At 34.1% G+C, this 15,000-nt stretch overlaps 3 protein-coding genes across 7 annotated transcripts in view; all 3 read right to left on the bottom strand.

Annotated features, from left to right (window-relative positions):
* The window catches only part of ube4b (ubiquitination factor E4B, UFD2 homolog (S. cerevisiae)), a 57,493-nt gene extending 54,461 nt beyond the window's left edge, over window positions 1-3,032 (bottom strand). For all 3 annotated transcript variants that reach the window (XM_056448933.1, XM_056448934.1, XM_056448935.1), the window contains exons 1-2: window positions 2,747-3,032; window positions 105-324 (exon numbers count right to left, since the gene is read on the bottom strand). In XM_056448933.1, the coding sequence (XP_056304908.1) occupies window positions 105-324; window positions 2,747-2,770 (244 nt within the window). In that variant the 5' untranslated portion in view covers window positions 2,771-3,032. The remainder of the gene's footprint in view (window positions 1-104; window positions 325-2,746) is intronic.
* Window positions 3,033-3,975: 943 nt separating this feature from the next.
* rbp7a (retinol binding protein 7a, cellular) lies at window positions 3,976-6,649 on the bottom strand. Its single transcript, XM_056449093.1, has 4 exons — window positions 6,486-6,649; window positions 5,986-6,164; window positions 4,681-4,782; window positions 3,976-4,585 (listed from the first exon to the last, which is right to left on the bottom strand). The coding sequence occupies exons 1-4, from the start codon at window positions 6,556-6,558 to the stop codon at window positions 4,532-4,534; spliced, it is 408 nt and encodes a 135-aa protein (XP_056305068.1). The 5' UTR covers window positions 6,559-6,649; the 3' UTR covers window positions 3,976-4,531.
* A 3,446-nt stretch (window positions 6,650-10,095) lies between these two features.
* The window catches only part of nmnat1 (nicotinamide nucleotide adenylyltransferase 1), a 7,404-nt gene continuing 2,499 nt past the window's right edge, over window positions 10,096-15,000 (bottom strand). For all 3 annotated transcript variants that reach the window (XM_056449088.1, XM_056449089.1, XM_056449090.1), the window contains exons 3-5: window positions 14,904-15,000; window positions 13,432-13,556; window positions 10,096-11,048 (exon numbers count right to left, since the gene is read on the bottom strand). The exon at window positions 14,904-15,000 is cut by the window's right edge and continues 87 nt beyond it. In XM_056449088.1, the coding sequence (XP_056305063.1) occupies window positions 10,654-11,048; window positions 13,432-13,556; window positions 14,904-15,000 (617 nt within the window). In that variant the 3' untranslated portion in view covers window positions 10,096-10,653. The remainder of the gene's footprint in view (window positions 11,049-13,431; window positions 13,557-14,903) is intronic.

Raw genomic sequence — 15,000 nt, 5'->3', positions numbered from 1 at the left:
AAGTTGCATGTAAACACTCAATCAATGCTTATATGCATAATCTTTTGAATGGCCATTTAGACGCACCAATTGTTTTGGATTGATAAAACCTGCACAGCACTTACCTGAGGCCCCCATAGGAGAGGTGGCAGGGGTGACATTTTGGGCATTTAGTCCGAGAGTGTGAGATGGAGCTGGTGGGACAGGCTGCGATGAGGCCCCGGAGGGCCCTGGCAAGGGTCCTGGGGGAGTCTCTCTCTGTGGGGATGTCAGAGGGGTGCTAAGGGGGGTGCTGGGCTGTGATGTCTGGCCTCCAGCTAACCGGGCCAACCGCCTTCTACGGATCTAAACAAGACACATTAATTACAACTTAATCTAATTACAGATCGGTAATGAGCAATATTTTACAGTCTGCCCTCAACTGCTATGAATGGTAAAGCAAAGCGAGAACTTCTATGCTCTATTTCGATACCCTAAAATAACACAGTATTGAAGCAAACAGTAGTAGTCCTGAAGCATCGTCATTATTTCCAGCAGTGAAGAAGCTTCACTACACTGTGGAGTGAGTCATTCAGGATGGAGAAGGTAAACTGAAGGCCTCAGCTTCTACAGCAGAAACTGTCAGTGAAATGGAAAGGACGTAAATCCATGACAGAGCAAATTAAAACTGCAAAGTAAAACCCTGCTGAAATCAAACAGCTATACATCTCAGTTCACAGACAAACTGTTTTCACAACTCATTTCATATTTATATAGCTAAAATGATATCCAAAATAGATTAAATGCAATTATGAGTTCAATTAGACACTCAATTCGAAAATGTACACAAGCCTGACAACAACACTTAAAGTTAAAACTGACATCCCTTGATTAAAACTAAAATGGTTTAATTAGGCAATTTATAATAAGATTTGAATGAATTGATTGGCGGTTTCACAATGAACGATACTATGATTTCAAATTTTTTATTTAGTTTAAATTTTAATTCTCACTAAAACTGTTTTGATTAGTGTGATTTTAAAAAGGTTACAGAAAATCCTGAACAGCCCGCATCAGTTTGACGCAGGCACAGCATCTTATATTGTTCAAAAGGGTATATTTTCTCACTTCTAATAAGGATGAGTCCTAATCAAAAGTAAATTGGTGACATTAGGACAATGTATATTTATTGTACTCTAATCACACACATCATTAAAAAAACTAAAACATGTAGTCACGAGATTGATGTTTTAAAACATGTTTATTATCTTAATACTCAAGTCCTCTGATTCAATTTTTAATACAACATCTCAACAAGCTGCATTTGAATACAGTGAAAAAGCTTGTACACTGTGGTACAAGAGATACTACACTGAGTGTAGTGTATTAATAAAAGAAAATACACAAAACAGATTGTATAAATGCATATACGCTGTTTTACTGGTGTTATTTTAATATGTATATTTGATTCACTTATTAAAAGTACTGTTTGTTAAAATCTGCATTTAGAAAGCTTTTCCCAATCAGGAATCCATGTTAACAAACTTGCATAAACCTGCTAATTTAGTTCATTTTTGAAGTGTGGGTATTAAGTCTTTTTCAATTCATGTTAACAAAACGGATAATATTGATAACCATGGTCATTTTGGCCACAATAACTATAATATAAAATGTTCATACTGTATTGTTACATCTCTAGTGTGACCTATATCATATTATGACTATTGAATTTAGCTATGCATGATTGTTGTTTAATAAATGCTTGTTATTAGTTTATTGACATAAATAAAATCTGGATTAATGTGGCTTGTAGGTCTTACAGGTCTCATAACATAACCGGCATAAAACACATAAAAAACAGCCCAAAGAGCACTCAAACATAAACTGGTTAAGAATATTTTTGAACTGGGCTGAGTTTGGTCCTAATATACAGCAGACCAACAAAACACAAAGCCCTGACTGTAAATACACCAGTGTCAAACAGCAACCAGTGTCACATAAGTGTCCAAATGCTAAAACTATTCGTTTTATAGGTAATTATGAACTTACTACAAGCTGCTGTCATAAAACATTACGTTCATCTTCAAGTAAAAGAAATGGTTTTAAGCTTTTATAGAGGACCCTAGGATTAATACATTGACCTGACGCCTGACAAAAAAGCTTGTTGCGCATGATTTTAGTTTATAAATGAAATGTCATTTAACCAAACCCGTACAATCGACAAAGCTCGATAACTGAAGATTTAAATACGATTGTAAGTTAAACTGCTCAAATAACTGGTCCAAAATGATTTTATTTCTTCGAACGACAATCTTTCAGCCATTTTGGATCCCCAGTGAAGAAAAGCTTCACAAAAGAAATTTAAACTTGTCAATTGGTTAGCAACTGAAAACGATAAAGGTGGCATTCTAATTGTGAAAATAAAAAATAAGGACAATGATGATCGAGGCTTGTGGTAGATCCAGTTTGGCAAATTTATGACTTGCTACCGGGCTGACTGGAAATAACCATATTCTCGTTTAATGTCGCTTTTACAACGGCTAGTAAGTGGTCCGAAATGACGATTCACAACCTAACCTCATATTTCCATGGATAATTAAATTAATCTGGATATGCTGGGCTGTTGATTAGCCTCTGTCCTGTTAGCTTATCCTATCATTACAGCGATTGAAAAGGGTGACAATGACAAGCCAATAAGCCTTTAATATAGCACAAAAACTTAACAGTCATGCCATCGTATGGTTAGTCTCGACTGTAAATACACCAAACTGTCTGAAAATAGCCTTACCTCTTCAGGACTGAGCTGCTCCATTGCCTTTCTTTTAATTTTCAGCTTAATTATGTTGCTAGCCAGTCAGCTAGCTTCCTTATAAACACCAAAAGTGCATAGTCTGAACCATAAAACAAATATCAGCGAGCTGTGATTGTCTAAATCAAATCTTTATATTAAAACATCAAACACGCGTGGCTGCTTTTCTCGGATCGCGAAGCGTTATCTTCGGTTTCTGTTAAGAATGAAACAAACACAAAAGTATTATTCGTCAAAACACCGACGCGGCCATTTTGGATCTGGTGTCACGTGACGCGAGATCGACACATTTCAGGCTGCGGCAGTTCAGGAAACTGATTTCACCGCTGAGGCTATCTCAAGGGACATGTTTTTCTCAAAACTAAGTCTAATTAGGTTAAATACAAGGCGACGCATATATGCCGTAGGAATATTTGTATAGCTTGGTAGCAATTTTATGACATCAATTCTATTCACAATTGAACCAATAAAAATCAATAAATCCGCTATTGTGTCATTCGGATTTGCCAGCTGTAAATCCATATCGTTATGTATCCCTGCGTATCGTTTTTACGCAAATTCCTCTATTTTTTGTTACTTTTCTTTTTATAAATTTTCCTTTTAATTTATTTGTAAACATTATTGGTCATTCCCATGATAAAGAGGCCACAAACCATTCATAAAATATTTTAAACTATTTAATTTTATTTGAACTGACTAGACTTTTTTCATTCATTCATTTAACTTAAATTGTATAAAAAAATAAATAAATACATTTTAAACTACCACGTCATAGAAAAAGAGCAAATCAGCATTGCCTGATATGTAGTAGACAAATTCTAACTTGCATCAAGTATTATTTTTTCCTAATGATTGAATGTGTAACTTTGTAGTTGTTTTAAAAGGAATGTGTTTATATGTTATAGGAAGCTTTAAGTTAATATTTTCATTGTGCCAAATAATGTAAACCTAGCCAAAATTATATATATTTATTTTATAGAGCCATTACTATAATTTTGGATTATTAAAATGCTTAGAAAATACGATTAATATTTATTATTTCTATAATTAATAATAGCAACAACAATAACTTGTTATTATTATTATTATTATTATGTTGTTGTTGTTGTTGTTGTTGTTGACAGCAAAGGCTCCTCATGACAAATACATTGCAAACAGTGGGCTGTTGGTTCATAAAAAAACACAAAGTATATTATGACCTGCTTCAAAATTTATTGCACAATAACAGGCTTTCAAACAATACAATAAAAAAAAAAAAGATTTTAGGTTATCAAATTAACAACATGTATATTTAGGCAACATAGACCATACCTAAAGAAAAAGTAAAGCTTAACAAAAAATAAACAAAACTTGTCTTACAAAATGCATATTCAAAAGATGCTTGTTCTTTAATTAGACATACCCTGGTGAAAGAATAACTCTAAATGTTTGTAACTGCGGCTCTTGTATTACATGTAAACATGATTAGGCAATAGTGGCACAACTTCTGTCAGCATGCAGTGTTTCCTGTGGGTAAACCACTGTTGACGTGAGTCTGTTTGTTCTTGGTCTTATAGCGCCCTCTAATGGAAAAGCGCTACAAATCCTGCTCCTGGACATTCAGCCTCAGTCTGCAGGCCGCCGCTCACTGCTTTAAATTCAATTAGTCAGGTTTTGAGGCACAAGTTGAAACTTTTAATACTCCTCCTCGCCTCATATTGCTCTGACTCTGAAGCGTAAACTTTGTTCACACCAGTGCACTTTTTAAGCATCTGCAGCAGAGCCTCAGATAACCCGTTTGAAGACTTGCTTGCAGACTTGATCTTCACAGTGCAACTCCTGTTAAAGGTTGACAAGGTGTAATTATTAGTGTGGTGATTCATAAAATCCATTTATTAATATTTACAGAGCAAGATGCTTCGTTCCACACTTACCAAATGGAGTTTGTCATCCTCAATCCAGTGTGCCCAGCCTCTGTTCTTCTTCTCACCTTTCTGAACACACGCCAGCTTGTTCCCCTCCCATGACACCACAGACTAGACAAAAAGATTTGTGTTTAATTTCAAACTAGTGCATGCCTAATGTTGTACTCTGAGCAAATATTTGTAAATGTCATGAATATCTAGATCAGAGGTGCCCAAACTTTTTCTTATAAAGGGCCAAAAACCAAACTTGATTGAGGGCTGTGGGCCAAAGTTAAATATCAATCAGTTTGCCATGGGTAATTACCTAATTTATTTGCTAATATTTAAAAGTAACTAGAAAACATTGCTTTGAAACATATTAATTAATGACGCAGTATCGTTTTAAACATTTTATAATAAACTTAATACAGTAATAACAGAAACAATTCCATTTATAACACAATAGAGTTCTGAATACACTAGTCTGTAATATAGAATGCTGAATACACTAGTCGAGCTGCTTCTGCCTTTACCTTGATTTGCTCACTGATGTCTTTTGCATTGTCCTCTATCAACCCTAATCAACTCCCCATCGCTCTCCCTCTCTTTTCAGATGAAATGGTGGGCCAAACTAAAGGTTACCATGGGCCAACTTTGGCCCATAAACCCTACTTGGGCACCTCTGATCTAGATCATGAAGACACTGCACTGATTATGTGTAGTAATGTGTAGTAACTAGTTAGTAGTAATTATGAATGCACAGTCACACACATACACACACACACACACACACAACACGCATATATATATATATATATATATATATATATATATATATATATATATATATATATATATATATATATATATATATATATATATATATATATATATATATTAGCCCCTTGGTTTATTTTTTTTCTCCAATTTCTGTTTAACGGAGAGAAAATTTGGTTCAACACATTTATAATAGTTTTAATAACTCATTTCTAATAACTGATTTATTTTATCTTTGCCATGGTGAGAGTAAATAATATTTTACTAGATATTTTTCAAGACACTTGTATAAATTTTAAGTGACATTTAAAGGCTTAACTAAATTAATTAGGTTAACTAGGCAGGTTAGGGTAATTAGGCAAGTTATTGTATAACGATGTTTTGTTCTGTAGACTATTGAAAAATATTATCAGACATAATGAATAATTTTCCTTGCTCTGTTAAACATCATTTGGGAAATATTTAAAAAAGAAAAAAAATCAAGAGGGGGCTAATAATTCTATATGTAAACATTTGCATTAGTTAATTTGTATATTTGTAGATGAAGCATTGTAATACCTTGCAGTGTCTGTCATCCAGTCCCTTGGTGAACTCTTGAAACTCCTCATTGACTCTGAATGAGAAAGTGTAGTTTTTTAAGGTGCTGAGAGTCTTGACCACATATCTATCCCCGACCTGCTCAATCACTTTACGCTGTTTCAGCTTTAGGGCGATCTTGCGGGTGTACAGGCCGATCCCTGTGAAAAGAAAAAGTTTAGACCATATTACTGCATGAACTATGGACAGAACTGCAAATATACAGTACAAACAAAACTACAATTCATCAGGGGTCGCCACAGCGAAATGAACTGCCAACTTATTCAGCTTATGTTTTACACAGCGGATTCCAGCTGCAACCCAGTACTGGGAAAACTACTTATTCATATATAATATAATATAATATAATATAATATAATATAATATAATATAATATGCAGCTAAAATAGCTATATGTCAATTTAAGTAACAAAATTAAAACCAATCATCCATTTCACCAGGGAAAAAAAATGCTATCTTACCTAAAGCAATCATGTATCCTTCAAAGTTGGCATTGCTGACCATGTCCCATGTTCCACAGAAGCTTACAGGCATTTTATCAGTCGTCTACAAACTGTCCCAGTAGAAAACAAAGTTTAAACAATGACAGAGAAAGGATTTCGTGGCTTTTAAATTTGCTGTGAAGAGTGGGCGGAGCGTCGGGTTCTAATTTGCATATCGTCAATTCTTTTCATCTCCGACTCTACCACATGACAACCAACGTAAGCATAAATGTGTCAGGCAGGTGTGTGTGTGTGTGTGTGTGTGCGTGTGTGTGTGTGTGTGTGTGTGTGTGTGTGTGTGCAAATAGCTGGCTAAAACTCACCCGTGAACACCACAGTAGCTGTTTAAATTTTGGTTATGTAAAATGCTACGCTTGACGTGTTGGAATGGTGCAGTTTGTTCTTTACTAAAGTCACAAAAACGTTTACGGTCGACTTTATTTTGTTTCCTTCGCTTGCATTCCCTACATTTTTTCAGGTCTTCCTTGTATGTTGTGAAGGTAAAAAAAAATCCAATGGTTGTGAAATTATTCCACATACGACATCCTTGTCACATGAGTGCCACAAAACAAAACATTATCACGTCAACTTACTGTGAATTTCTTAAAGTATAAATATAGACACCGAAACTTACTATTTTGATCATGTGAGGATGAGTAGATGTTTATTTATATTTAATCATGTGGCAATATTAGGATAGAATATAGGCTCAATCAACGATGCATAATCTCTTTAAATGTAAGACCTCTTTTATAAATCACAAACAATCTGATTTGATTACAATGCACTGATTACACACAAAACTAAAAGGGTGAACTGTAAATACAGCATCTGCTAAAATGTTTATACTATATGCAAATACATTTGGTTAAGGCAAAAAACACAAAGAAAGACCAATTAATTTAGTCAATGAATGAGGAAAAAACTAAAGGAATGGAAAAAACTTCTTTCAGTCACATTAGTTTTGCTAGTAGGGGAAACACCGGGGAAGTCTTTTTTTTTCTGATTAACATTTACTATATGTAAATCTTTCCAGGTCACGAGTGCCTGAGGAAAACGTAGATGAGTCAGATACTGTGTGTTTATTTTAAGTGTGACCTTAGAAAGCAAATGGAAACTAGTTTCTATTGTAAACATGCAATGCCTTGGATTTTCCACTTTTTTGCAACATGGTGTAACAGAGTTCGTATATTTGCACTGAGTTAAAAACAGGTATAACAAGTACAAAGAAAAGAGCCTTTCGAATGGCTGTTCTTCACATGTCAAGATGGCAATGGTGAGAACATAAAGATAAAATATGATATCTGATGTGTAAATGCTCAGAGCAAATGTTCTCACTTGTCAAATAAATGTCACTAAGCAAGTGTGGCATTACCATAGCTTAAATTCTAGAGCAACCTATTGAGACCTGTAACACTTATGTAAGCATTTTCTGTAGTTTATTATAGAGAAAATGAACATTATTTACAGGTTTTACCTTTATTGGCACAGAATATTCATCATAACTAAATATTTACTCTAAAGCATGTATAGGCTTTCATTGTCCTTTTATTTTATAGATATAGTTATAGATCAGAGTTGCCCAAACTAGGGCCTGCGGGCCAAAGTTGGCCCATAGTAACCTTTCATTTGGCTGACCATCCCATCTGAGAGGGAGAATGATGGGGATCGTTTAGAGATTGTCAATTCCAATCTAACGTAACCTTTTGTTTGTTGGTTTTATTGTTAAAAGCTAACTGAAATGAAATGCTTCAATTAAATATTGTAAATGAATCAGATTCAGTTTAAATGTAAATACTGTCCCCTGATGGATAGAGGACAATGCAGAGACTTTGGTGAGCTAGTGTATTCAGCATTGAACTCCACTGTCCACTGTTCTATATTTATTGCAATAAGTTATCATTTTAAAAGTTATACTGCATTAGTTAATACAATTTAATATTTGTTTGTTTCTTTAATTACATTACCCATAGCAACTTTAATGTTATATAGTTACGGTATATTTATATATGGTATATTTACCTTCAGTCAGTGATGTAAAGTTACTAATTACAAATATTCAAATTACTGTAATTGAGTAGTTATTCTCAGGAATTTTAATTTATTAAGTAGTTTTAAAAATGTGTACTTTTACTTTCCTTGAGTACATTTTTAGTGCTGTATCTGTACTTTTACTTTACTACTTTCCTTCAACCTGCAGTCACTACTTTATGTTTTTCTTGTCTATGGGGATTAGAAAAATCAGTCCTGTGATTCCTGTCCAATCAAATCACACATAGAGATAAACCGAAATGGCCTTAAACACCCAGCAGGCACAAAGATTGACGCTATACCCCAAACGTCATGGGGGCGTTGCATTTGTTTGGAAATGAAAATCAGGTTGACATCAGAACTCAATGTCTGGCCAACGTCAATGTCCAACCTAAAATCAACCAAATATCAACGTCTAATGTTGTTACAGCTTGAAGTTGTGTGGACGTTACCACTATGATGTCTATTAATGTTAGATTTTGGTTGCCATACCTGATGAATAAATGTCAGTATTTGACGTCAGTATGACGTTGGTTTAAGATGTTGGCTTGACGCTGGATTTTGGTCGTGCCTGCTGGGCTAAATGCACTACAGAATGTTACGTTTACACACATCCACAAATTACATGTAAACGCATCAGTTTTTTACAGTACTTTTGAAAGGTCTACTTTTCACTCATACTTTGAGTAATATTTACAACAGATACTTTTACTCTACTTGCACTACATTTTTAGGTAAGTATTGGTTCTTTTACTTCAGAATGATTTTTCAGTACTCTTGCCACCACTGCCTTCAGCCCACGGCTCATAATATTTGTTTTTTGGCCATCAATACGAAAAAGTTTGTACAATAAAGAAAAAAGTGCACAAGATAATGCTGAAAGATTTTATAATTTATTAGCACCCATGACAGAGTAATATGTAAACACGAATGTAAACATCTCTTTGCATTATATCTTTTTTTATTGTGTACAAATGTATAATGATGATGATGATAAGCTAATTATTATTATAATGAAGAATTTGCTATTATGCATATTGTTTTGAAATACATTAAAGAGGGTTTCCACACTTTCCTAAACAGCAGATTCCAGGACTTTTTAAAGCACGATTAATTTTATTAATTTTAATTTTCATACCGCAATTCATACCCCAGCATACATGTATGTAGTGCCATGAAAGTCCTCACTGTACTTAACATTTAACTTACACTTAATATTAACAATAAAAAGAGTCATTTATAACTATTTTAAATACGGCAACACAATGGCTCAGTGGTTAACACTGCCGCCTCACAGCAAGAAGGTCACTGGGAAGCCCCAGCTGAGTCAGTTGGCATTTCTGTGTGGAGTTTGTATGTTCTCCACGTGTTCGTGTGGGTTTCCTCGGGGTGCTCCGGTTTACCCCACAATCCCAATAGTAAATATATTCATTTCATTTCATTTTCCTTCGGCTTAGTCCCTTTATTCATCAGTAGTTGCCCCAGTGAAATGAACGACCAACTTATCCAGCATATGTTTTACACAGCGAATGCCCTTCTAGCTGCAACACAGTTCTGGAAAACACCTATACACTCTTACATTCACACACACACACACACACACACACTACGGCCAATTTAGTTAATTAGGGTCAGTTGGCATTTCTGTGTGGAGTTTGCATGTTCTCCCCGTGTTCGTGTGGGTTTCCTCCGGGTGCTCTGGTTTTCCCTATAAGTCCAAAGACATGCGCTACAGGTGAATTGAGTATAATAAAGTCCTTAGTGTATGTGTGTGAATGAGTGTATGGGTGTTTCCCAGTGATGGGTTGCAGCTGGAAGGGCATCCGCAGCGTAAAACATATGCTGGATAAGTTGGCGGTTTATTCCACTGTGGCGACCCCTGATTAATAAAGGGACTAAGCCGAAAAGAAAAATGAATGAACTATGATGAAACTATATTTATGAATGTATCAATCTCTTTATTAGTAAAAAACCTTAACACATTGAAATTCCAAAACTATTTCACAGCACATATCATGTATTATTCACTCATTACGACAAAAACAGTTCAAGGAAGTGAACTGGACTAGTCAAGTTTTCTGTGTAACATTCTTCCGTCAAAGTTCCCGAAGCAGCTCTACTCAGTCTTGCTGTATCTCTGCAGAGGAGCGAGGATGACACCTGCGTTCTTCTGTTCGCTCTCAGCACTGTACAGACTGTGATCCTGAATGTAGCGGACCACCGAGTCAGGCAGCAGGTAGCGCACACTTTGACCCCTGCGTAGGGCTCGACGCACGTGTGTGGCCGAGATCTCATTGGTCACCCATTCTCGAACCACACTGATGTTCTTCCGGTGTTTGTACAGGACGTCCGACTGGTTGATGAACTTCTCTGCATCGCTGCCACATCTGGTGATGCAGGTCACACCGTAGCGGCCCACGATCTCCTCAATGTCTTCAGGCTTCCAGAGGTTCGGGACGCCGAACGACTCCAGTACATCAGCACCGCACAGCAGATTCAGATGAGGGCGGTCTGTGATAGATATTTAGGACAATACTACTACTTTTTGAATCGTCTTTGACAAGGATTGTGAGAAAATCATGAGTTATTTAAAATATGTGTCCTTTCTATGAGGCTTTTGATTTGATTGGCTTTTGTTTTAATTATAGAACGGTTAGGCTCTATATGTAAAATATTGTTCTTGTTACTTTGATTAGTTTTCTTGTCCCCATTTGTAAGTTGCTTCATGTAAGTATCAGCTTATCTACTTAAAATAAGTTGCACTACTGTTCAAAAGTTTGGGGTCTCTGGGATAAAAAGAAAATAATAATATTTGTACTCAGCAAGGATATATTAATTCAGTCAAAACTGACAGGGAAGACATTTCTATTACAAAAGTGTTCTAATTTCAAATAGATGCTTTTCGTGTGAACTTTCTATTGATTAGCAATCTTACCAATGCATATTTATATATTTATATTACATTTTATTTATTTAGTGTTATGTGAGAGATTAAGAACCCCTTGAAGAACCTGTTTAAATGGGAATAATTTTGACAAAATTATTACCAAATTATTACCGAAAGAGAGGTCATTCAATATATTATATATATATTTTTTAAATTTAGTTCTGTCTAGAATAAGATATTATACATAAAATATATTTACAAATATTCTACAAAATAGAAAGTAGTTGTAATTGTTAAAAATACCTACTGCAAATGTTTGGTTCTTAACCCTTTAACTTCCCATCCAAGAAAAAAAATTGGATTCCTAATGTCGCTAGTTAACACACTCAATGCATTTTTTAACATCCCATAATTTCTAAAATATCAACCTCGACCAAATAGTTGATGTGTCTTTTTATGCTAAAAGTACCAATATTAATACATATACTATGAAAATCAGAAAATATAAAGTGTAAGACCAATTTATTTAAAAACAGAATCAAAATAAAACATTTTTGAACTCTAAAACATTTTATTTTTTTAATTATGCCATAAAATATTTCAGATTCTCATTTAACATGTTTTCTTGTTTTTGTTTTTACAATAAAACCAAAATCAAGTGTAGTAGTGCAACAGGATTATGTTTGTTTTATTATTTTGTAAACCAACAATGCTGTGTAGTGTGAGTCATTATTTAAAACAGTAAAACATGGTCAACCATTTGGTAGAGCGGGCAGTGTTGTGTGTGGATACCTGGATGATCTGAACTGGTTTTAACATCATGTTTTTAATCACTTTTATTATTTGCACATCAGAAGTAACAGAATAAAATTACATGTTTCCTGGAAGATCATTTACCTTGACTTTTCATCCCCTAATGCATCTTGTTTTCTTTTGGAGTGAACAATTTTTTAAATAGTTGTGTGGTGGGAAAATCCTTTTTACAGATCTTTAATGCTTTTAAAATATTGTGTAAGTATCTTTTCATCTTTAGATATGGTTTGGGATATGGATAAGATATCTGGAGAGCCTTAATTTAAGTTTTTAGAAAGCGACCTGAGAACTAATGTCAGGTATTACCATATAGATGGGGCCCTAAGGTAACCTTGAAGATTAGAGAGAACAGATATAAGCAATCTGTGTTTCTGTATGGCTGTCTGACCTTCTCTTAGAAGAGAATAAAATCATCTTTAAATATCATTGCACATGTGTGCCTCTTATTCAGTGACAGAATTTTACATTGCCATGAGACTTTCAGTTTCAGGTAACCACAGAGTGTTTAAAACCCTTATTATTATATTTTGTTTAATTTGATGGAGCACATGCTTAAAGTTTTCTTATGGTATGTGCACACTGACCCTTTTAAGGGTTCCCAAACTTTTGCAGGGGGTTTAATTGATTCTCTTCCTCCTTTTTAATTTAAAATGTTTCCATAACAGATCATTTTGGGCTACAGATTTTTGGAGTGTTACAGTAAGTTATTTTGTTTAGCTCCAGATTTGGCTTCAGTGCTGACTAATCTAATGTATATGCTCAAAAATAATATTGTAAAGCATCCTATATTTAATATGCAATCTATTCTAAAATAATAATACATCTAATAATAATGAATCAAATGTACATTTCTTTTTAGTTGGGGCCAATTATTGCAGTGAAAAGAGGTGCTCATTGCAGAACAAAGTCCCAAAAAACATCTGACCTATTTCACTTTAAGAGTTGTTTCGATTCTCAGTTATTAGACCTCTTTTGTTCCAAGTCCAGAGGAATGCTGTCAGACAGTGCTGAGATGTGCAATACTGTAAACACGCATAAAAATCTCGCTGCACCCTGTTTCTCTACTGTCCTTAGGGCACATCAGCCATTCATTTTATTGGCTGTCTTAAGGTATTCAGACAAAACGACATTTCGAAAGTAAACATATTTTTAAGTGCACTGGTCTTTTGTACTATGAAGGATAGTATACTATACCTGCTTTTGGATTCATACAAGAAGGGCTCTTTTTCTCCATCTTTCTCCTCTTCCTATACTTCCCAGTATCCACATCATCACCGTTGCTGTTATTCTCGCTGGAAAGAACTTCTGCATGATGATGCCTTACAAAAAAAAACACAATAATTTTAATAAGGCAAGACATTGCAGATGAAAATAGAAATAAATAACTTTATATATATATATTACTATAAATGCACAGAAAATTTATTACATTAAGAATTGCTAAATTGGCAAAAATATACAGATATTAGCATACGTTTATAAAATAAAAATAAAAAAGAATTCTGAACACTGGATGAAGTCAGGTGCAAAGTTCTTGTTTAATTTTGCCATATTACAGTAAAATATTTTTACAGATGGTATTTTAAGCATCTTCATCACTTCATTATTCAAAAAATTCAAACAGATTTTTCTTTACTAAATTAATTTGTAAATTAATCAAGCAAACTATTTATGAATATTTACCATTGTAAAAATCTTTAAAATGGGAATATGAATAAAACGTAAAGTTTATAATTTTGAGAAAACTGCAGGTCAATAGCATAAAAACATGTAACACAATTACCACCATGCTTCCACAATCGATTGATTAAAATCTAGTTTTTTTTTTTAAATGTTGTGTTTAGATATACAAATGAGATATTCATTAAATATGCAGTAATTTGCATTCATTTAGAAACATAAAAAATGAATACTGGATAAAGTCAGGTTCAAACTTGTTTCATTTATTTGACATATTACAGTCAAAAAGTTTTACATGTAAAGTCTATTTGTGGAATCTATATCACTCTACAATTCCGAAAATCCTGCAAACAGACAGATTTTTAAAATAAGTGTTACTTATTTTTGTAGAATAAACCACAGATTAATCAAGCAAACTCATTATGAATATATACAACTGTAAAGAAATGAATGAATTTGAATGAATAAATGAATATTAACATAAATAAAACTTCAAAGTTAGCTGATTTAATTCTCGACTTTAAAATTGTTCAATAAATTTGAAATTTACATACTAAAATTAAATTGTGCAATAAATAAATAAATAATAATAATAATAATAATAATAATAATAATAATAAATAAGTGCAATAAAAGAATCACTTAGAAGTTTCAGATCTTTTCTTTCCATTAGACTCAAAAAACCCTTAAAATAAAAAAATAAAACAAATAAAAAAGCCAAAATGTGCAAAACTGCCAGGTGCATGAAAACTGTTTTTGAACTCAGTGTTTTATTTTAATATCAACATCATATTGACGCAGTAGCATATCAAAAATGACGTCCATCCACACAAGTTAACAAACTATCAGATGGAACACTGAACTCATGCAAAGACACAAAGCACAACAATAGATGCAGAACTCGAAGGGTGTGACGGATTTATCTTTCCCTTCAACCAAAGTGAAATGTTCTGATCTGAAAGCACATGATCTGAAGAGATTCTCACCGAACAACTTTGGCTGTCTCCACCCACTCGGGCTGCTGACTCTCCCAGTCATCCACCGTGATCCATTCAGAGCTCTCCGTGGCCAGTCTAGCCATCT

Source organism: Danio aesculapii, chromosome 23, assembly GCF_903798145.1.
Source record: "Danio aesculapii chromosome 23, fDanAes4.1, whole genome shotgun sequence".
Taxonomy (NCBI): Eukaryota; Metazoa; Chordata; class Actinopteri; order Cypriniformes; family Danionidae; genus Danio; species Danio aesculapii.
The sequence above is the reverse complement of the archived record's forward strand: the minus strand, read 5'-3'. Positions and strand labels throughout refer to the sequence as shown.

What these genes read in the sequence shown, in the direction of transcription:
- rbp7a (XM_056449093.1), bottom strand. Translation starts at nt 6,558, where the DNA reads ATGCCTGTAAGCTTCTGTGGAACATGGGACATGGTCAGCAATGCCAAC. An exon ending in AGGATACATGATTGCTTTAG is followed by an intron (nt 6,165 to 6,485) that starts GTAAGATAGCAT and finishes TTCTTTTCACAG; the next exon opens with GGATCGGCCTGTACACCCGC. An exon ending in AGGATGACAAACTCCATTTG is followed by an intron (nt 4,586 to 4,680) that starts GTAAGTGTGGAA and finishes AACCTTTAACAG; the next exon opens with GAGTTGCACTGTGAAGATCA.